The sequence below is a fragment of the Phyllostomus discolor genome, chromosome 4, assembly GCF_004126475.2.
Source record: "Phyllostomus discolor isolate MPI-MPIP mPhyDis1 chromosome 4, mPhyDis1.pri.v3, whole genome shotgun sequence".
NCBI lineage: Eukaryota > Metazoa > Chordata > Mammalia > Chiroptera > Phyllostomidae > Phyllostomus > Phyllostomus discolor.
Window position 1 is genome coordinate 10,229,480 of NC_040906.2, and position 22,358 is coordinate 10,251,837.

Below are 22,358 nucleotides of genomic sequence, written 5' to 3' on the forward strand. Positions count from 1 at the left end.
GAGGAAGAAGGCTGGGAAGAAGTCCTTCCCTGCTAAAATGTCTGCATCACTAGCAGTGAGAACCTTGTGAAAACTCCCACGGTTTAGCTTGGCTCTAAGGATGAGACAGAGTGAAACCTGTGCCCTCTGGGCTAAGGAGATGAGATGCCCCAGGTGCAAATATCACGTGATAAAAATGCAACATGAGTGGTCAAACCTGGAGACAGTAGATAAAATGAATGGGGCCAGCAGAGAGCTGGTTTAAGACTGAGAAAAGAACCCACAGAATTTTGTTGGCAAAAACTACTTACTTTTTGCCAGACATGCTTTGAAGCCCTTTTCCTGCAGTAATTACAAACATATATTTCACCCTTATCATCATCACCACCCTTTAAGGAAGAGGAAACTGCCATGGAAAGATTAAGAAGTGTGTTGACCCTCATGCAGCTGGGAACAGGCAGGTCCAGCATCCTGACCCACGACGGCCATTGCCAGATGCTGTTTTGCTGCATGTCACTCCTCTCGGCCTTTGCTTCGGCAACCCCACTGTAGCTGTGTCCAGGTGGCTCTGGTGTATATGGTTAGTGGTCCACACTTTGAGAAACATTGGCCGGATATTTGAAACCAGAGGAAGCCTGCACTAAAATGAATCTACTGATGTCTGAAGGGTTTTGCAGAAACACGTGTTTCTCTTACAGCAGCTGCTGCACTGCACTCAGCAACCTCTCTGGTCCACTCTGTGCTAAATTGCCCCATGGCCGGCTCTCCACAGCATGGTGAGGGGAATGCCATGGTTGCCAGGCAGCAAACTGGCATACTCAAGTTTACACACGTCCTGCTCAATGCTAAGTTTGAACTGTCTCTCACTCCGCCCTCCACGGACAACTCTCAGCTTCTCAGGAAAGGCAGTGGGCAGTGCTTCCTTTTTTCGTGTTGAATGACTTCATACTTTAAATGGGAGTTTCAATAAAATGAGTGGTCTCCCCCTCTTCATCTGTTATTAATTCTCTTCCCGGCATTTTAAATATACTGTTAAATGTTCTCCACACAAGAGCATAAGTTTATTTCACATCCATGACACTTCACAGGTATGTTAGATGAACACTGATCCATAGTTGACCAAGGCTGTACCTAATGTATTTTTTGAGCATTTTGTGACATTGAGATATTGCTACCTCATTTTCTAGCCTACAAAGCTGGTACTGAATCATTAGCGAACTTGCCCAGGTTCACGCAGAGCCAAAATTAAAACCCTGACTCTCTGACCCAATGCTTGCTCCGTGCCCTTACCCACTTTGCAAGCTCTGATTCTTGGAGGAATTTATTTAAACTATGCACTTTATGTTCTGACTTGATGAGGATATTTCCACTGCTCACTTTGACAAACCTGGAAGCTTTCTGGCTCAGTTTCTCCATCTTTAAACAGGGAGGTTGATATAACAATCCCAATACTGTGTTTCTAAAAATACATATAGCAATGACATGAAAACATTAGGAAAGTAGCAACTGGGGAACAACGTCTTTATCTGATCCTCATAAGTGACTTAAAATCCACATCTAGCCCTGGCTGCTGTGGCTCAGTGGCTAGAGCACTGGCTTATGAACCAGAAGGTCACTGGTTCGATTCCCTTTCTTTCCCAGTCAGGGCACATGCCTGGCTTATGGGTCAGGTTCCCAGCTGGGGCCCTGTGAGAGGCAGCCCATCAATGTTTCCTTTGCACATCGATGTTTCTCTACTTCTCTTTCTTTCTCCCTTCCACTCTCTCTAAAAATAAATAAATCAACGTCTATAACCACAAAAACAATCAGACACTTCCATGATAGAACAAGCACCACTCCCTCCCACTCAGGGCTGGGGGAGCAATTAAAGGATCTATAAATAGGATGAAGACTTCCTAAGCCAAACTTCTCATGCAAAGTTTTCCTTTTAATATGCACAAAAGGATACTATAAAGCCAGGAGCACAGAATACTAATTAAAACTAAGCTCTTGGTTTGGTCTCTCTTAATAAAGAATATGAGAGAGCAGAGAATTGAGAATGGTACCATGGCCCAGGAGAGAGCAAGGGTCCAGGGACCATTCCAGCCAAATGGCTGAGAGAAATACGGACAAAGTACTAAGGTAGCGAGTTATTCTGCCGGCAAAGCCCTCAGCCATTTCTGGAAATCAACCTGCTACAGGAGTAGAGTAATGAGGAGGGAGGAGGGAGTCATGAATCCAGGAATGCAAGTCAAGGGGTAAAAGACTCAAGGACTTAAGAGTGATGGCAACATTAGCAAATAGAAGCTACATCTATCTCTATCTTTGTATAAACACACACACGGTTACATACTGCCCTAACCCAGACAGTACTAGGTTACTGGGGAAGGAAAAGTCCAGATGTTAAGCAGAAGTTCTAGACCAGAAATAATGAAATTCTCCAGGGGGGAAAAATAATGAAAAAAAAAAAAAAGATAGTACCCAAAACTGAATGGGATTTACAAGTTAGATTCAAAGCAGACACAATCAATGTTGACATCTCTGGGCTTCCATAGGAAACTCACACCCAAACCCAGCACAACAAACGGCTGAGCGCAGAGCAGACACCCGGTTCACAGAAGCACGAAAGGTCCTGCAGAGAGCCCATCCTGCAGGATGTCCGTACACACTCCCACACTCACACACACACATGCACACTCAAAGTCTTTACCTTTCTAACCTCCATCGATGCCATCTTAAAAGGGAACGTGGCCTAAAATGTTTCCCAAATATGTTTGACCATGGAGAAATTCTGTCCCTTTGCCCCCATGTGTCTTGAGAATATCCTTGAGAAATGCTGAGAAAAATCTCATGGAAGGAGATCACCAAGATCTAGGGGCCCCTACACAGCTCAAGTAAAGCAGAATCAGCTATTAGGTGAACTTTGACATGCATTTCATCAAGACAGATGGTGACGAAAAGAAAGGAGATATTAAAGGCCCCAAAAGATCAAAGAAATTCTTTCTTTTTGTGGCTGAACCTTCATTGTTAGTTCTTATCGTTAGCATCAAAGATGTCCGCCTTTGTCCCTGGAGTGAACCCTTGCAGTCCTAGGACACGGTCTCAGACACACACCAGAGGTGAATGTTCTGTGGACTGACCTCCATGCAGCAAATTATAATCATAAATTAAATTAATTCCAAAGTTTGAAGTAAATAGTAAGGATCATGAAAGTCAGAGTAGCACTTTTCAGGCCTTGAAATTTCTCCCCTGACCCCCTACCTAACTGTCAGATTGGAGTGTTTTCCTTGTTCTAGAGATAAATGCAAAGTCAGTAGATTAAACAAGTGGCGACTTTAGACAAACACAGAAACTGCTACTCCCAGCCTCATTGGGTGGAGTTAATTAACTTATCTTTACAAAGGGTGAAATTCTTTACACAAAAAGCTCCTCTCCCACTGACTTAAACTACTACTGTGAATTGTATATAAAGTGTGTGCAGTAGGGGGCCTTGTCCATGGCACGAGAGATTGGACTGGGTTCATTACCCAACCACATTTATCACCTAGTGAGCTGGTGAAACCACGTGGATGTGACACAACCTTTACCTGGAAGGGAGCTCACCATCAGGAAGGAAGTAACACACCTGCGATTGTATCTTGGGCAATACAATCTGAAAAGTACTCCTGGAACAATGACTGTAAAATAAAGAAGCGAAGTCAGGTTCACATATTAGCAATGATAACTAAAGGCAGAGCACAGAATGCATTGGTAGGCTTGGGGTAGCCGGAGGGCGGGGTGAGTAAAACTGAAAAGAAGTTGGACGGAGTTGAGTTCAAGACCTATACTGACATATGGCACATGCTTGTGGCGACAGTAAGGAACTATTAACAAGATAGAATCGACAGGAGTTGGTGACTGGGAAGAAAGGAAAGGAGAGGAAAATGTTGGTGATGATCCCCACGTTTCTGGCTTGGGCTATCTGATAGACAGCTGGGCCGGTAATCTAAGTATGGTGACCGAAAGAAAATGAAGGTTGCTTGAGCAGGGGTGGATGAAGCAAATAGGTTAGTATCACGTGCCAACATCAGAGAGACATCCACAAGGGACATAAATAGAGGAGGAAGGGGTGGGCCATTGCTCTGGATTTGCAAGTCGAAGCTTGAGCTTAGAAGAGCTGGCCCGGGAATGCCATGAGGGCTGGGCTGGAGTTGAGAGGCGGGTCCCTGAGCTACACTCCATCTGAAGGAGCTGAAAAAGAGGGCCCTGGATAGGAAGTGGAGATGGAGTAGACAAGGAGGTAGGTAGGAAACAAGGAGAAACTTACTTCTCAGAATCCAAGAAGAGTCAACAGCAAGAGTGAGCCCGTGGTACAAAATGCCAAAAAATAGTCAAGATAAGGGCTCACACTGGTTCGTCATTCAGCCATTGGTGTTTCTTGAACAGAGCACCTTCAGAAGCTGTGAACTCAGCCCGGTTACAGGAGGTTAAACCCTGAAGAGATGTGGGATGTGATTTTATCAAGCAAGGAGTTAGCATGTTGTTGTCCCTTTACCTGCAAGGCACTTTGGGAGTAAACCCCCAGGTAATGCTGGAGCTCTTCGGGCAGAATAACCTATGCATTCAGTAGGCTGTTAAATTCTACATTAAAAATATTGCTGAATCTATTAGGATGCCAAATGCTGTAAACATGAAAAACAATGCAGTCAGACGAGTATCATATTGAAAATGAAATTGTCCTCTTCTTCCTCTTCCACCATGTGGACCCAGGCAAATGGCATTCAGCTAATTTAAGGGAAAATGATATGTAGTCAAGGTAGAATCTGCATCGTGTTGAGAAGTAAAACAGATGTTAAACAATTTAAGTCCCAGACATAGCAAAGGAAATTATGGGGACAGAGGGATTGGCCATGATTTTACATGTATTTCATGCTGCCCATTTTTTTTTATTTTAAGCATTGTTCAAGTACAGTTTTCTCCCTTTTACTCCCAATCCAGCCTCCCCTCCCAACCCTCCCCACTTCCCTCCCATTACCACCCTCCCCCTAGTTTTTGTCCACGTGTCCTTTAAATTTGTTCTTGTAAATCCTTCCCATTCTCCCCTGAAATTCTCTCCCCTCTGGTCACTGTCAGCCTGTTCTCTATTTCAGTGTCTTTGGTTATATTTTGCTTGTTTCTTTGTTTTGTTGTTTAGGTTCTAGTTAAAGGTGAGATCATATGGCATTTGCTGCCCATTTTTGTTGAAAGAAATATATCTAATTAGAATGAGATATATCTTGACTCACCAAAAAAAAAAAAATCCCACGGAATATCATTTCTCACTTTTACAATTAAAATAACATCATGGCCTTTATGTTTAATTTTGGATGGCATATTATGTACATTGATAAGTCATCTTTTAACCAAAATGCCTTTGTAATTTATACAACAAATTTAGATCTAAGTATGCAAAATAACGTGCACTCAAACTTTCCCGGAAATAAGCATGTTTCTCAATAAGTGATTCTGGATTTTTTGCATGTATAAATAAATTAGGTCAAAATGAATGCTCTTTTCTGATTCTGAATCATTGGGAAGCAAATGAGTGATTCTAATGCATTCATTAACTGAAGGCCAGAGCTCAGTAAGTGGGTGCGGTTTTTCCCACTGCAGAACTAGCGCCGTCCATGTGACACCAGGGCTACGTGCGCAGGTGACATCGCTGGACGACACTGGGGACCATGCAACTAAAAATCTCTCCAAAGTTTAAAAAAAAAAGAATTGTTGTCCTATCTTAATAAAATTAGCGAGAATAAGAAGATTTTGACTTTTGAAGAATGGGGCTCTTTCTTAGGTCACTGATGAAGGTCTAACTGGAGGCTAAGGGACTTTTTATTGTGTGTGTACTTTTGAAAAGTAAACTTTTTATTCTGTGTGTACTTTTTTATAAGTGGCTATAAGGAAAGCCACTTATATTTTATGACTTCAAGAATTTAATGGAAAATGTTATCAAAATTTGTTGTTGTTCTCTATTTGGCCTAGTCATTCATATATATACACACATAAACACACACACACACACACACATGTAGATGTAATGATTTTATTTTTGCCATGGCCAGCACAAATGAGTTACCAAGTTTTATTTATGCTAAATGTGCAACATGAAAGATAATAAACATGCAAAGCTTGATTAAGGTAAATTCAAGTGCATTGTTTTTAGTGGCAATGGGATCGAGTAGACATGGAAAACACTGAGGAAGGCAAAACGGTTTTGTGTTTCACATGAATGACCCTGAAGAAATTTATTTCCTGGTCACCAAAATCCCCAGAGTAATAGCCTTGTTTCCAAATATACGAGACGGTTCCCATTCTAACTTGGCTTCCTCTTCTCCACAATCAAAATGAGCCTGTGGTGTTTGGTGGTGAATGAATGAAAACACAGAAGTACCAGTCAGAGACTTGGGAGGTCAGGAATAATACAGAACCCATTTTAAGTTTGCACCTGATATTTCGATGGCATTGAATTGCAACCCAGGTTTTATGCCTTACACGAAAGGGATGATGAGATCATAATATTACCAAGGTTTTCAGTACCATCCACTGTTTGTGCCCTGACAAATTACTTGTGAGATGGAGCCGGGAAATCAGAGAGTGTGGTCCCAGGTCAGGCACAGGTGTGATCTATGTAAGTCTAATTTGACAGTTTGTTCAACTGCCTCAGTAGACCACGTTCCAAAAGTTACAGACCAGATATATTTATTCATTTTCAATTTAGAATCAACAAAGAAAACAAATTAGGCTACTCTATCATGCAAAGTAACAAAATAGTTTTTAAAATGATTTTTCATGTGGTTGTCATTTGAAATGACATTCCACTTTGTATTGTGCTTGCATTATTTATATACCTACTAACACTATCTAATACTAAGTAATATTTTTTAAAAAAATCAAACCTAAATCCATTAAGTAACATTCTACCAAGACTTCTGAAACTGAGTTATATCTATATTTACATCATTTTGTCCAAACTCATTATTTTTACTTCTGTCCCAAGTGTGCAGTGTAAGTTTTTAAAAAATCACTTTAACTTATTTTTATACTGTAGAAATTAATTTTAAAGGAATACATAATATGATCCAATGACAGAAAAAAAAATCAGTGCCCTTTTCCTTTTTCTCTGCATCGCACCCTGGTGTGCAGGCCTCCTCTCGAGCTCTAGCTATTGGCCTGGTTAGCAGTATCACCTTTCAACGTGAAGTGCCTCAATGTGGACAATACATTATTCAGCAACCCTATCAATACACAATTTCCCTAAATTCACACAATGTCCTACGCTAGATTTTCAACATCCATACAGGAGCCACAATTACTCCCTACACTTTGTAAAGAATAGCATGGATATGAAAATTACCACAATCATTTCACAAATACAGAATTAATCCCTGTGGTGACAAAGTGCCAGAATGAACACCTTTTGTGGTTGCATAAATCCTTCTGGCAAGAAAGTAGCGGTGTAATTAAATAAACCTGTGTCGCTAAAAAGAAAACCACTTTTGCATCTAAAAAGCCATTTATGACCTGCTTATTACTCTGCAGCCAGCATCTAATAATTAGGCCTTTTCAGAGATGGACCAATTACATTACCAAACCCACATTGCTCTCCGAGGTAGGTAACATGATTTGAATCGATTCTGATGATTCTCTACAAGGAGGAAGACAAATGAAAGATTTTCTTTACAGCATTCTGCTGCTCTTTACAGTTACTCAATCTTTTCTAAAATATTTAGATTTTTTAGAACTTCCACAGTGCCTTGTTTAGTAACTTCTAGAGGAAAAGGGATACAGAGGATTCATTCATTTAACAAATGCACATTGAATGTCCACTATAAATGAATGCCATGCTGGAGTTACATTCCCTGCTCTTTTGAAAGGTTGTGTCTACTCGAGTGAAAGCGGGAGAGTGATCTCAGTTACTTGGGTTCACAGTAGGAAGCTAGGACCCTCATGCTTTCAGTTCACAGGCAAACAGAGTGACAAGGACCAAGGGACTTCTCTACAGATTGTGTCAGTGGATTCATGTGGGACTCTGGAACCTGCACTTTAATTAGCAACCTCAAGACATTCATGAACGCTGCAGCTGAGCGAACGCTATCCTGATGGCACGTACACCTTGAACCATGTTGAGTTGGCTCAGCTTTCTTGTGCTGATGCATAGCGTAGAAGAGGTAGCTAGCGTAAAGGCTGAACAAGCGAATAAAACGTGAACTGGGTCATTACTATTTAGACAAATTAACAAGCTCGGCATACTTCACCTTTGAAGTAGACTGTGGGAGCCTCTATTTTCAAGGGATAAAACGAGTTGGTATTTTTTTTAATGTTGTTCAGTTACAGTTGTCCCCACACCACCCCCGCCATTACTCTCCCCTGCCCTACCCACCCCCACCTCTGAAACTAGTGTGGGACTGGTAGTCAGTATAGGGAAACTGGAGCTCTTGCCTTCTGATAAGAAGCAGAGTTGTATAGCCCGTGACTTTGAATTTGCAACAGATCATTGCAGCTTAGATTTGGGACAAAGAGGAGTTGTAGTCATAATTAGAATGGTTCTTAATGATCTTCTTACAGCGACTGTGTGGGCTGGGACAAAGAATAGAGAATGATTTTCCATGCATAGCATTTCCAAAATGCCATAACTAAGTAAGAGAAACATTTATGTTTTTGTAAAATGCACTGGCTTTCTCAGAATCAGAGAAATCACATATTTAGAAGGATTCTTCAGGGTCATCTAGTTTAACCCTAATTCTCATCTACCCACCACCAGATACATGAAATATAGCATATAAATTCATAAAGGATTTGATTAAAACAAGACTCTTGGATAATCAGAGCTAAGATATCTTTCCAGAATTATGCTTTTAAAAATCAAGAAAAACAAGTTATTATCAACCATTGTGAATGTGAATTATAGGTTGAGTCACACTCTAGAAGAACTTATTTTCTTAAAGTAAGTACTTGTTAAGTACTTACCCTATGCTAAATGCTTTATATGAATCATGTTATTTGATCTTATTAAAGTTGGTATTATTAAGACAGATTAAGAAATTTAGAGACATTAAGTTACTTAGTTGAGATCACACAGCTAATACCAAAATTCAAAAGCAGGTCTGTCTAATTCCAAGGCAGAAACAGAAATGCCACAAAAACATCTGGAATGATGGTCTGGATGTGATTTAAAAAAAAACAGTCTGCAATCATCATACAGCTCATAAATATGCTGAATGGACTTTTAGAGTCAGACAAATCCAGTTTGTAATCTTCTGTCACATGTAGGATCCTGGGCAGAGGTCTGAGCCCCTCTTGGCCCCTGTGACCTATACAATGGGAGTAATAAAATCTCGCTGAGTGCTTATTAAGATTATATGTAAAACACCTGTAGTAGAGCATCTGACAAATCCTTGCCACTCCGGAACAAAAGAGGCAGTTCTTTGATATAGTACACTGATGGAAGAAAGTGCCCCATTCATTTCTGGTCATTGGAATCCAGGATTAGCGCCCCTCAGATTCACTCCCTTAAGCCTGTGGCATATTGTGGGTATTGTGCGCGATGCACACAAGTACACATGTTTATCATGGCTACACAGAGGCACTGTCCATAGCAAGAAAAGACGATGAGTATCAATGCAGTGCATCATTGTTTCATTAAAACCTTCAGATCAGAAAGTGTAGCGCTAGATATTAGGGGGCAGAAACTTCTAATCCATTCCAACATCCTAAATATTCAATAGCTACTATATCTGAGATCCAAGTAAATAAATTGCTTTGACCAAAATCGTGGTGGGAGTGAGCATTAATTCTAGAACAAGAAGGAGCCCTGTAGTTCCTTCTTGCTCTAGGTACACCTTCCATTTGCATTTTGCTTATAAAGAACATACATTAGCGAACCAAAGCATCGCAGGTTCGATTCCCAGTCAGGGCACATGCCTGGGTTGCAGGCCACGGCCCCCAGCAACTGCACATTGATGTTTTTCTCTCTCTCTTTCTCCCTCCCTACCCTCTAAAAATTAAATAAATACAATTTTAAAAAACAAAAAAAAGAAATTAAGACTTAAAAAAAGGAATATACATTAGGTTTGGCAATTTTTTAATCAAGGATTTTTAAAGTACTTTGAGCACTGTATCCTAAGAAAATAACCCAAATTGGTAGGACTTGGGGGAGGGTGGGAGGACTATATGCATGAAGAAACACCCTAAACTATTGTTTTCGACCATGGACAAATCTCAAGTAGCCCCAAGCACTGTTCTCTTCTCTGAGTCTTTGTTCGAGTGGCAAACGCAATACCCTACCCATTGTATTCAAATGGACCTCCTTTCCCCAGCTCTATCCCTCCCTCCACCACTTTGTTTTTCATGCCATTTGATAACACATTGCACAATTCACTTATTTTTTATATGTATTAATATTAACCATCTCTTCACAAAGGCAGAAGTTTCAAGAGGGAATACATTTTAGTCTATTGGTCACTGCTGGAGTCCCACCACTGAGCACAACCCCAGGAAGAGGGGAAAGACTCAGCAAGGTTTTTTTTTTTTTCAGGGAATTCATGAACAAATGGTCTCCAGAACTAGGAGACTGGGTTAGTAAATTAGGGCATGATATTTTATTCTACTTTCAAGTGGCATAGAATTTAGAAAGCCACTGTAGAAATCTCTAGAATATGCCAGTTAAGTGAATAAAAAACTATTTAAATTCAAATATATACTTAGAGGGGAACGAGATAACACTATGTACCAGAAAAAAAGAAAATACTGACAGAGAGTACAAACAGGGAGTGGGTTTATGCTTTTTGTTTTCTATTTTAAGATATGTTTTGTTTCATCTGAGAACTGCAGCAAGGCATGGAGAAAGGAAAGTAAGTGAGAGTAGGGGAGAAAGAGTTATCATCACGAATGTTTTGTCTCCAAGGCTGGGGCTGCTGTGGGCCCACATGCTCCTGGCCTGCATTCCCTGCATCTTTCTATAAAACGAAGATGGAACTTTTTAGCCAAGGAGTATATCAGGGCTCCTTTTTCCTCTTATTTCCAGAAACATGTAATCTGCAGAATCAGCTCAGGAATTGGCAAGTTAAGAAATTTAATATTAGCAAAACATTGAGTCTTGTTCACATTCCTTCCATCTAGTCATTACAGATCTCCTGCGTTCCCTGTCCACGTCTCCACGTCTGTTCGTCTCACTGCTGTTTCGTTTTTAAACTCTCCTCTCCTGCGGGCTCTGCCGTCACCCTCCTCCTACTCCCGTCTTTGTGCCAGCCGCGCGCATTGTTCCGCCCCCGGTGCCTGGTTCATGCGTGGGTGTTTCCCTGAACAAATACAGCCCTGGCGCGGAGAGAGCTCTGGCCCAGAGAAATCTGGAGGTCTTCAGCTGAGACCCCCTAATCCTGCTCCCCTCTCCCTGCCATTTCTGTGCTTCCTGAGCCAGGTGCCTGCACCCCGTGTTTCCCATCAACCTTTCTGCATGCACCCCCCCCTCCCTGCCTTCCCTGCCACTTTCTCTTTCTGCAAAGGCAGTGCCAGGGCTCCCCGGGAGCGACTGCTGCCGCAGAGAGAGATGCTGCCGGTCCCCTTCCCGGTCCCGAAGACAACCACAGACCTTCCTTCTTCTCATTGTGTTACGTGTATTGCTCCTTGTGCCTCCACTAATGCTAGGAGATAGAGTATTCCCCTAATGCTAGCAGTTTAATCCTGAGAATCATGTAATTTTGGGATCAAAAGGAATCATAAAAGCCACCCAGTGAGAAACCCCTGTTACTAACCCACAGTCGTTACAGCGCTAAGTGCATCGTAGGTGTTTGAGAAATACTTGCCACCCGTAAGCGCTGCAAAATCGTTCGTTACGGACCGTAAGATAATTACGTTGTGCCATTAACCTGTGTTTTTTAAAGAAAAAAAATTTTATCCTCATGTATTCACATAATTCTATAAAATCCATGAGCAATGTTGGAGAAGGCTGGGCCTTACTAGGTAGTCCGGGAAATGGAAAAACAGATGTCCGTGTTTCATTATATCAAGCAAGGTCGTGATATAAAGTAAAAGGAAAGTTACTGGTACAAAAACAAGAGGAAATGGTGATGGAAGGATTGCATGTAACTAATAACGTCTTTCACTACTAAGAACTATTAAATAATGGAAGGAGTTGCCAAGGGAAGCTGAGAAATGGTGGCGTTTGAGGTTAACAACACGCCCTGGGTGTGATTCAGAGAGTGATCAAATTGGGCCTCTCTGGATGGAGCAAAACGGAGTAAATATGTTAAACGGTTCCTCCTCCAAGAGTCTGGGGAAGGGTAGGTTTTCACTGCACTGGAAAACGGGAAATGATTGTAACGAGCAAGTCCCTCACCTACCTTACGTGGCTAGCATAGCCACCTTAACGTGGCCCCGGAGACTAGGAGAACTGTGTTCACGGTGCCTTTGTTGGGACAGCTGAATTTTTTAATGGTAATTGTTTATTGTTGTTTTTCTTTCTTTCAGGCTTGTAAATTTTATAGTTCCCAGTGGTACGTGGTAAACTACAAATATGAACAATATTCTGGAGACATCCGACAGTTACCTCGGTAAGAAACTATCATGAGCATAGCTTGGGTTTTCCTATATATAAAATACTGCTTTGTTCAAGTTCTGCCCTTGTTGATGAACGCATGTGTGTTAATCTAGTGTCAGGGGATATTTTACAACATTTAAAAAGAAGAGTCATGAGGCAATATGTTATTCCACAATGGGATGTGTGTATAGCGGCAAAACTGGGAGTGAGAGATAAATATATTCCTGTTTGATTGTTGGACACAGTCGGTAAAGTGCCCTTGTACCACTCTTCCGTGAGCTGTCCTCTCCACAGCAGATACAGAGGATTAGAAGAGTTCATTTTGGACCAAAACTTGTTTCTGACAATATTCTGTAGAGGGTGTTCAGATTTGCCATTGGATCCATGTGTCTCCATGCTGGGATATCAAAAATCACTAAAATGAACAATCTCTCTGAAAGTGACACGTGTTTAAGAAAAGCACATATCATCAGGCTCAAATGATGCAAATAATCCAGAAAAAAAACACGTAAGATAATCAAAAGAGATGTCTTTACCAACCCTTTCCTCAAGTGAAATATTGAGATGATACACTTTGCATCTAACTTTTTAATGGACACACGGTTCAGATTCGGGCACCACTTTCTGAGATTTCCCAGCCCCCCCACCCCCTGCCACAACCATCTTTCCAGACTCAGACCTCTGAAAGTGCTGTTCTGAGCTTCTGAATGCAGAATTGGAAAAAAGCGTTGTGGAATGGCTCTGAGAAGGCGACATATGTGAGCTCGGATCTAAAGCCACAGTGGCTGCGGGCACTGTGATTCTGGGGAAGGCTTCCCAGAGGGAATAGTGTGAGCAGAGGTCCTCGGGTGGAAACAGGCATGGTCACCTGAGCAGACCAACAATCAGGGATGCTGGAACAGGAACGAGAGTGGGTGACATGAAACTATGGAAACCGAGGCAGGAGACCTCGCGGGCCCTGGAAAGGAGCTTGGAGTTTACTCTCTTAGCAACAGAAGCCTGTGGAAGTTGTAACCAGGGGTGTGACAAGATCCAGTTCACCTCTTTGCAAGATGACTCAGTCTGCTCCATGGAAAAAGGGATTGCAGGGGTGAGAATGGGGGAGAGAGAGAGAGACAGAGTCAGAAACGGAGAGAGAGAGGGGGATGGGGGCTTTTCTTTTGGAGTTGCATTACTGTGAAGAGCCCATGTCCCCCCAAAACAGCAGGTCTTTTTCAAACAGTGAACACTAACTTTCACCAAATCTCTGAACATTCTACTAGGTTCAGCTCACCCTTAACAGATAGCCCTCGACGACTTCGTGTTGGGAGGGTCCCGTCACACGCTAGGCTTTCGTGAGCAGTTAAACTGCACTCGGAATGTCTGGGTGTCAGCACACGCATTTCATAGGCTCAGTTGAAAAGCAAAGCATTTTTCTTTTCACATCAAGACTTCCTCTTTCTCAAAATAGTTGGGAGAAGTGGTTACAGATTGGAAACTGTGTCCAAGCACTTGGAACACTGCATATGAAGTGAGAGTGTAGAAAGCAGTATTTAGCTGGCCTTCCAGATAAATGCCTCCCACTCTGTTTAGGTCTTGACATTGAAATGTCTATTGACTCTATCCCTAAACACTGTTTTTCTTTTCTTATATTCATGATGCCATAAAGACAGCTGCCAGAGGGGAAGAGGGTTGGGGGTTGGGTGAAAAGGGGGAAGGACTCAAGCAAAGAAAAGAAACGCATGGACACAGACACCAGCACGATGAGGACCAGAGAGAGAGTGGAGTGAGGGGAGGTGGAGGAGATATAAATGGAGAGGGAAGGAGACTTGACTTGGGGGAGGTGAACACCCAGTGCAATAATATACGAGTGATGTTTAACCAGTGTGCACAAGAATTTTTACATCATGCGACACCTGACTATGTAGTCAAGGGCACTGATTTCTTTTCCTGTAGATCAGGGGAGTCAAACTCATTTTCACCAGGGGCCACATCCGCTTTGTGGTTGCCGCCAAAGGGCCGAACGTAACTTTAGGACTGTATAAATGTAACTACTCCTTAACTAGGGTCAAAGAGCTCGGTGCTGCCACCAGGTAGAAACAATATGCCAGGCTGGATAGAACAAGGTGGAGGGCCGGATTCAGCCTGCAGGCCTTGTGTTTGCCACCTGTGCCTTAGGTTGTCAAATTTAAAAAATGACAACAGGCAACACAACAGTAGATCTACAGTGTGAATGAATCAAAATTATACCTATTTTTTGTCAGATTGGCAAAAATATATATATTTTGGTGTGCTGCAGAATTTTGGTAATTAAGTTTATGTATGCCAAGAAATGAAATAGGTTGAAAATTGCTGCAATATACAGATGATATATTATAGAATTGTACACTCAAAACCTATATAATTGTATTTATCAATGTTGCCCCAATAAATTCAATAAAAGTAAAAAGAATGAAGAAAAAAGGAATATATAAAAGATCTGTGGCATTTTTCTTCTATTAAAACAATAGAGAAAGCACCTCTAGTAGGTACAGGGTCTTATTGACTTGGAATTGTCATAGAACATAAGCAAAAAATTCTCATAAGAAGAAATGCAATAGTTACCAAAATATTGTTGAGAATTTTTCCTATTTTAACTAGAGGAAATGGAAGTAGATACCAAGAAGGGGAAGATGAAGACTGCCACAAAAGAAGAAACCAATGAACTGTATATATAGCTCATTAGGCTATAGAAACTAGGCTACTATCTTACACCATACACAAAAATTAACTCAGAATGAGTTAAGACTTGAATGCAAGACCTAAAACCATAAAAGCCCTAGAAGAAAGCACAGGCAATTTTTTTTCTTTGTATTTGGCAACAAAAGCAAAAATAAACAAGTGGAACTATATCAAACTAAAGAGTTTCTGCAGAGCAAAGAAAACTATCAACAAATTGAAAAAGGTAATCTTTGAATGGAAGAAAACATTTGTAAGTCATATATCTGATAAGTGGTTAACAGCCAAAATATGCAAAGAACTCATACAAATCAATAGAAAAAAATTCAGCAACCAATCTAATAAAAACTAGGCAGAGGCTATGACTAGACATTTCTCCAAAGACGACATACAGGTGGCCAACAGGTTCATGAAAAGATGCTCAGCATCACTAATCAACAGGGAGGGTAAAATAAAAACCACAATGGCCTATCAACTCACACCTGTTAGAGTGGCCGGCATCAAAAAGAGAAGAAATAACAAGTGTTGGTGAGGATGTGGAGAAAAGGGAAGCTTCATACACTGTTGGTAGGAGGGAGTGTCAATTGGCACAGTGACTATAGAAACAAGCATGGAGGTTCCTCAAAAAATTAAGAATAGGACTACCATATCAGCCAGCATTTTCACTTCCGGGCATTTACCCAAAGAAAATGAAAACACCAATTCGAAAAAGTATATACACCTTACATTCACTGCAGCAATATTTACAATAGCCAAGATATAAAAACAATCTAACTAGTGATGGGTGAATGGAACACTGTTCCTTCATAATAAAAATTTTTAAAAAAGAGTGAAATCTTGTCATTTGCAACAACAGGATGGCTCTCGAGGGCATCATGCTAGGTGAAATAAGTCCGAGAAAGACAAATAGCATATAATCTCATTTATATGTAGAATTTAAAAACAAACAAGCGAAACAAGTTCATTGATACAGAGAACCTGCTGATGGTTCTCAGAGGCAGGGGGTGGGGGAGGCAAATTGGGTGACGAGGATCCAAAGGCACAAACTTCCAGTTATAGAATAAATGTCGTGGGGATGCAATGTACAGCGTGGCAACTACGGTTGACAATACAGTGGGGCATGTCTGAAAGTTACTAAGAGAGTAGACCTTAAAAATCCTCATCAAAAGGGAAAAAAATCACAACTGTGTATGGTGACAGGTGTGAACTAGACTCACTGTGGAGATCATTTTGCAGTATACACAACTTTAGAATCATTGTGTTGTACGCCTAAAACTAATATATTATCTATTGATTATACCTCAATTTAGAAAATATATATGGAACAAAAAATGTGTATGATGCCAATTTGCTCATTGATCTAAGGGGTAAAAGACAGATATAGGACATATTTAAATGTTTTACTACAGCTGGTTTGATATAAAGGAGAAAATTTTACAGAGTGTATTTTGTGACTGAAGACCAAATAAAATAGAACCATTTTGAGTGGGTTGCACTAGAACAGAATTTCTTTTAAATAAAAGAGCATGTGCCAGGTGTCGACAGTGAGCCAGAATATGCTAGACACCGTGTGTGTGGCATCTCACTTAACACACATAATCCCACGGAGCGGGAACTGTCATCCGTGTTGTGTAAAGGGGACTCGGGCCCTGAGAGGGTCGGCAACTCGCCCTGACTTCACAACTGTAGCTGATGGGAGGCTCAGGCCTCCCCACACCCCTTATATGAGTGATGGAGAAATGAGAGATGAGACCACCCAGAAATGACAGCTAACTTGGGTTTGAACACCAGAGAGTAAGGTCCCTATTGAGCCCATTTTTTTTTTCTCAGAACCCCAGGGTCTCAGAGACCCCACAGTGCTGCTGGGGGAAGAATGTTAAACTCAGTGGCAGGGGTGCTTACATGTTAATGACCTGTGAAAGAGGGATCATTGCCCAGTGGGCCTGCAGACGTGAGACTCAGTGGCGATGAGGGCCACTTGAAGGCGAGGAGGCTGTGTCGTGTGGGTCAGTGGGACTAGGGCCAACGGGGAAAGAAGAATCCTCCGTAGCCCCCGTGGCTCGAAGATGGTCTGACCTCACCTCCTGTCGCTCTCTCTCCCTGACTGTGCTCTACCCTCAGCCTTCCACTCCTGGTCACTCCAACCTGGTCCCTCCCCTGGAGCGGCACTGTCACCATTCGCCATTCACTGTGCCCCAAATGATCTTCCCCTGGATCACCGCATGGCCAGCTTCTTCCGACCCTCAGCTTACATGGCCATCCGTGACCACCTTTTCTAAATCTGGCCCCTGCCGCCTCACCTAGATCACACTTTTTCTCCTCCCCTCTTTAATTTTCTTCACAACCATTTTCACCCAGGAAAATCGTCTTGTGTGTCTGTGCTTAACTATCTCTTCTCTACTTCCTTGGAATGCAAGTGCCCTCAGTTTGGGGATTTCTTTTCTTGTGCATGGGTGGTGTTATTGCGGGTCTTCGGTGTACCAGGTACTCTCTGGGCCCTCGGTCATTCAGGGGCAAGACGAGCGGACTCCAAGAATTAAGACAGCCCTCAATTTCCATTGAATTTGATCAAGCAAATTCACAATTAAGAAAAGCCAGCAATGAAAAGGCATGGCCCCATTCACTCACCCCCCATCCCTATGGCATGATCCCCGTTGACACTCACTGGCCTGCACTCTTTTTATGAGTGTGAGGCCAGCAAGAACTTGCCTGGGGACTGATGGAGCTGGCTGAGCGTTGCTCTATGGAACACCTTCAACATAGGAGACCATTTGCATGCAATGGGAATCCTGAACGTGCCACCGGGCTTTTTGCTCTCAGTAGTCAGATGCTGAGGTTGCTTCTACACAGTTTACGTGATGTTTTAAAAAATATGCCCTGCAAATTCTACATGTAGAAATTTCTGGCTAGATATCAAGGAATGATATGGTATTGTCCAGTTTCCATTCCACTGTGAGGCAGGAGACCGAATCAAGCCTAAGAAAGTGTATCTGTCTTACTTACCATTTATAGAGCCAGGTGTACTCTCTCGCTCCCTTGTGCCGGTCGGTGACACTGTATCATGGAGGTGTGTTTCTGTGCTGCCATGGAAAAGCACAACGTGAACACAATTGCCAATGAGTCGCATTGATGCAGACTTTTGGGGAAACCCTGGTCAGGAAAACAGCGCAGCCTAGTGGCCAGAGCACAGGCTTGTTTTTGGAACAGGGTTCTTCCACTGACCACCCCATGCCCTTGGGCTTGTCATGTAAAGGTGAAACAGGAATATAATGAAAACATCACTACTTCATACTCCACTTCAACATGTGGGAGAAGGAAAACATAAACCACCAAGCCTACAAATGGGCTTGCTCACCTTCATCTCATTCAGTGTGTAAATCTGTGTAAATGGTAACCCCATGGATGAAACTAGGGATTTATTTACTGGAATAGGATGTCAGAGTGCAGGGGAGGGTCAGCGTCTCCAAAGCAAATGGGACCTTCCCCAGATTACATTATTTTATGAAAAGACACGATAGTTGTTACCCAGGGCACAGCTGCAAGTGAAAGCCATGCCTCAAATGACAAATCAGAACCTTTTTCTTTTGTTTGTTTTAATATCAGAGCAGAATACAAACCAGAGAAACTTCCTTCACATTCCTTTGAGGTTGACCATGAAGACGCTGATAAGGATGAAGTAAGTAGACTGTCAAGAGTGAAATGCTAAAAACACGAGGATAATGAGTCCCTGTCTCTCACGTGAGTGTTTCACGTTCTGAACCATTTTTCATCAAGCCTGCCATAACTGTTTGTGTGAGGGCTTTTAGTCAAAATGAGTCACGTTTGTTTTGAGATTGAACATGATTACTTGAGATGAGTCGGGAGAGAAACAGGGAGCTGGTTTTTAAGTGCTGTGAAGATGTGGGATTCACAGAGATTGCAGTCCCACTAAACGATGCCTTTTGTGCAGGATACCACCTCCCACTCGTCTTCCAAGGGCGGCGGGGGAGCGGGAGGCACTGGAGTTTTCAAGTCCGGCTGGCTCTACAAGGGGAATTTCAACAGCACCGTGAACAATACCATTACTGTGCGGGTAAGGGGACCTCGGGACGCCTCTTGGTTGCTATCACCTTTCTTGACGCCTCCTCCTTTGCTCAGAGCATAGAGGAGAGCCATTTGCATTGAGTTCGTGCTCAGTGTCATATTTTATTCATGGGAAAGGAGGGTGCTCTACCCTCAAACAGTGCCCTACAGAAATCGCACTCCTGAAAGACTTAGAAAACATGCTGTTTCCGTGAGTGGTAGCACACTCACCTTAACTGCCTCCCCGTGTCTTTTCCTTTGTTTAGTCATTCAAAAAGCGCTACTTTCAGCTGACTCAGCTGCCCGATAGCTCCTACATCATGAATTTTTACAAAGATGAGAAAATATCCAAAGAACCCAAAGGCTGCATCTTTTTGGATTCCTGTACAGGTGTGCTGCAGGTGAGTAGGAACCCCTTTTCCCTCTTGGGTTTATTTTTTAAGCAAAGGGTATGTGTATTCAGTAGTCTATTATTTATTCAAGAAATATTTATGGAGCATCTGAGATGAGACAAGAATTATTCCAACCCCTGGGGGTTCAGTAAGAGAACACGGGAACCTTGATCCCTGCTTTCACAAAACCTACTTTCAGTACAGGAAGAAAAACAGAAAGTGGGCAAAGAAAGAAATAAACAGAACAGAATCAGTTGGTGAAATCTGAAATAAAGAAAATAAACAGGGTTACTGAAGGAACACATGGTGAGAGTGGAAAAGGATATTAACTCTCCAGAAGTGAGGGAGGGAAACATATTTGAAGAGGAAGTATTTGACCCAGAGACTAAAGAATGAGCAGGGACAGCAAGTGCAAAGGTCCTGGGGGCAAGAGCAAGTCTGATATATTCGAGGAGAACAGGAAGAGGACCACCCATGTGTCTGTGGTATGGAGAACCACTGAGCTAAAGAAGTCAATGAGACAACAAATAAATCATATAGCTGAAAGCACACACTTCATAAATATGATCTTTATTATTAGGCATGAGTTAGTAAATTCATAATGTGCATATACATCGTCTTCCTTCTAACAGGAGCTTTCCTTCAAAGACAGGGATTACATCGATTTCCAAGAGTTTAATTTCAGAAACAGACACAGCGTCTTTAACAGACAGTGCTGTTCAGCAGCCTTGTGGTCTTCAGCCCATGGTCCTGAGTGTTCAGTTGGATGGACCGCAGAGGGCAGAGGGCAAAGGGCAAAGGGAAACAGATTAATTCCATAGACCACATGTGGGCATCTTCCTTTCAAGACATTTACTCTTTCTGCCCTGCTGAAGGAGCTGTCCTCATTCCCGCTACATAAAAATTGAAGAAATCAAGTGTTTTACCGTTGTACCTCAAATTTCATCTTAAGACACCAACTAGTTGAGAGGTTGAGGACTCGGTTTCTGGTCACAGGCCACAAGGAGCAGCTCCTTCTTCTTCCCACGGGCATTCACAGAGCTCTCTGTGTAGCTGCAATTACACCTTGGATGAATACCAGGGACTCCTGACAATATGGAAGCAAAAGGGCATTCACTCTAGTCGCTTAGTTCTAGCCTATCCCTGGATGGAATGATCTGGAATAATCTAGAATATTCCTGGATGGAATTTCTCTGTTAAAATCTAGACTTCCTCCAGAAATAATGCTGAACTTTAAAAGGAAAACATTTATTGGGTTGCTGAGCACTCCACTCAAAGTGAAAAATAATTGCATGTAATCTGTAAACACAGATGATAACTTTCTCTGTGGAAAGAGCAATAAGGATTTAATGGAGGGTGGAGATAGTTTTTTATTGCTGGTTAAAAGGAGTCTGTCTGGCTTTAGAAGTATTTCTTCAGCAATAGGTTAAAGATCAATAGCTACGTTTTATAGACCTTGACTAAAAAACTTATTTTCTTTTCCGTGTGGACTTCCAAGCTTGCTCTAGCAAATGAGTCACCATCTTTGAGGAAGTGTCATTGCAGCCCTTGTTATATATGAAGTTTGCAGAGCTGCAGATAATAAGTAATTTCTTCTGTCAAATACCCTGTAATTCTGGGCTGTTCACAAGCCTTAGCACTCTATTCTGACTTTCCATGGTAGGAACCTCTTAGAGGGTGTTTCATTCTCTGATTAAGTAGTGACTAGGAAAGAGAGTGTCTTCTAGGGGTACAGGTCAGTGTTGAAATTCCAGTTTTACCATTTACCATCTGAAGGCTTTGGAGTGAATTACTTAAAGTCTCTAATCTTGGCTTCCTCACCTGCAAAACTAGCGTAAATGTGCTCATGCGTGAAAAGGGCCTGGGAGACAGTGTGTACTCAGCCCTCCTTCCCAAGTCTTTCCATTGATTACAAAGGCTGCAGCCTCTGAAGATAGACATTCCGTTGTGGAAAAGCCTTTCTAGAACATCTTAATCTACCTTCCTGAAATTTCTGCCTAAATGGGCTCATTTGTTCATTCAGTACGTATTCAGTGCTATGACTGTGCTTGGGCGCTGTGCTTAGGCATTGGAATTCCCCCTGAAGTCATAACCAGAGAGGGAGGCAGGCTCCTCTCGGTTCCCCAGTGCCTAAGAGCGGTACTGGAGTACAAACAGTACTCTCCGTGGAATGCCCTAGTTGCACAGAACACCGGTGCACTCTTTTGAGTCCGCTGGAGCCCTGCACAGAGAACATGGGCCTGTAGGTAGGATGCCCCAAGGTAGATACTGCATGTTAAAACATAATTAAATAATCCTACTTCATTTTCCCACAAATCATCATTCAAATATTTGAGAACATTTATTACATCTTTTAAGGAGTTCAACTCTATATCCCTTCATTTATATTCCTCTTTATCAAGAACTTGTTACCTTTTTAGAGGGAGGGACTTCCGGCTTAAGATGACTTTGGGAAACTAGGTATCTGGGTTTCTTCTCACCTGATGTCTAGGTCCCAGTTCTTAACATATTCGCTTATGACTCTCTAACTCACAAGCTGTTGCATCTGGAAAGAATATTCTGAATGAGGGAGCACAAGCTTAGTCATCGCTACAGCAAGCCCTCCGGCACAAAATGTGCCTAAAGATGAAACAGGACCCACAAAAGCACAGAGCAAATGAATAATAGGATGAGTCAGACCTATGTTGTCAAGAATC

The 22,358-nt window shown here is 42.1% G+C and overlaps 1 protein-coding gene across 6 annotated transcripts in view; it reads left to right on the forward strand.

Moving 5' to 3' along the window:
• The window catches only part of DOCK10 (dedicator of cytokinesis 10), a 228,970-nt gene that overhangs the window by 122,243 nt on the left and 84,369 nt on the right, over nt 1-22,358 (forward strand). For all 6 annotated transcript variants that reach the window (XM_036022786.1, XM_036022788.1, XM_036022785.1 and 3 more), the window contains exons 4-7: nt 12,442-12,524; nt 18,812-18,884; nt 19,158-19,280; nt 19,537-19,671. In XM_036022786.1, the coding sequence (XP_035878679.1) occupies nt 12,442-12,524; nt 18,812-18,884; nt 19,158-19,280; nt 19,537-19,671 (414 nt within the window). The remainder of the gene's footprint in view (nt 1-12,441; nt 12,525-18,811; nt 18,885-19,157; nt 19,281-19,536; nt 19,672-22,358) is intronic.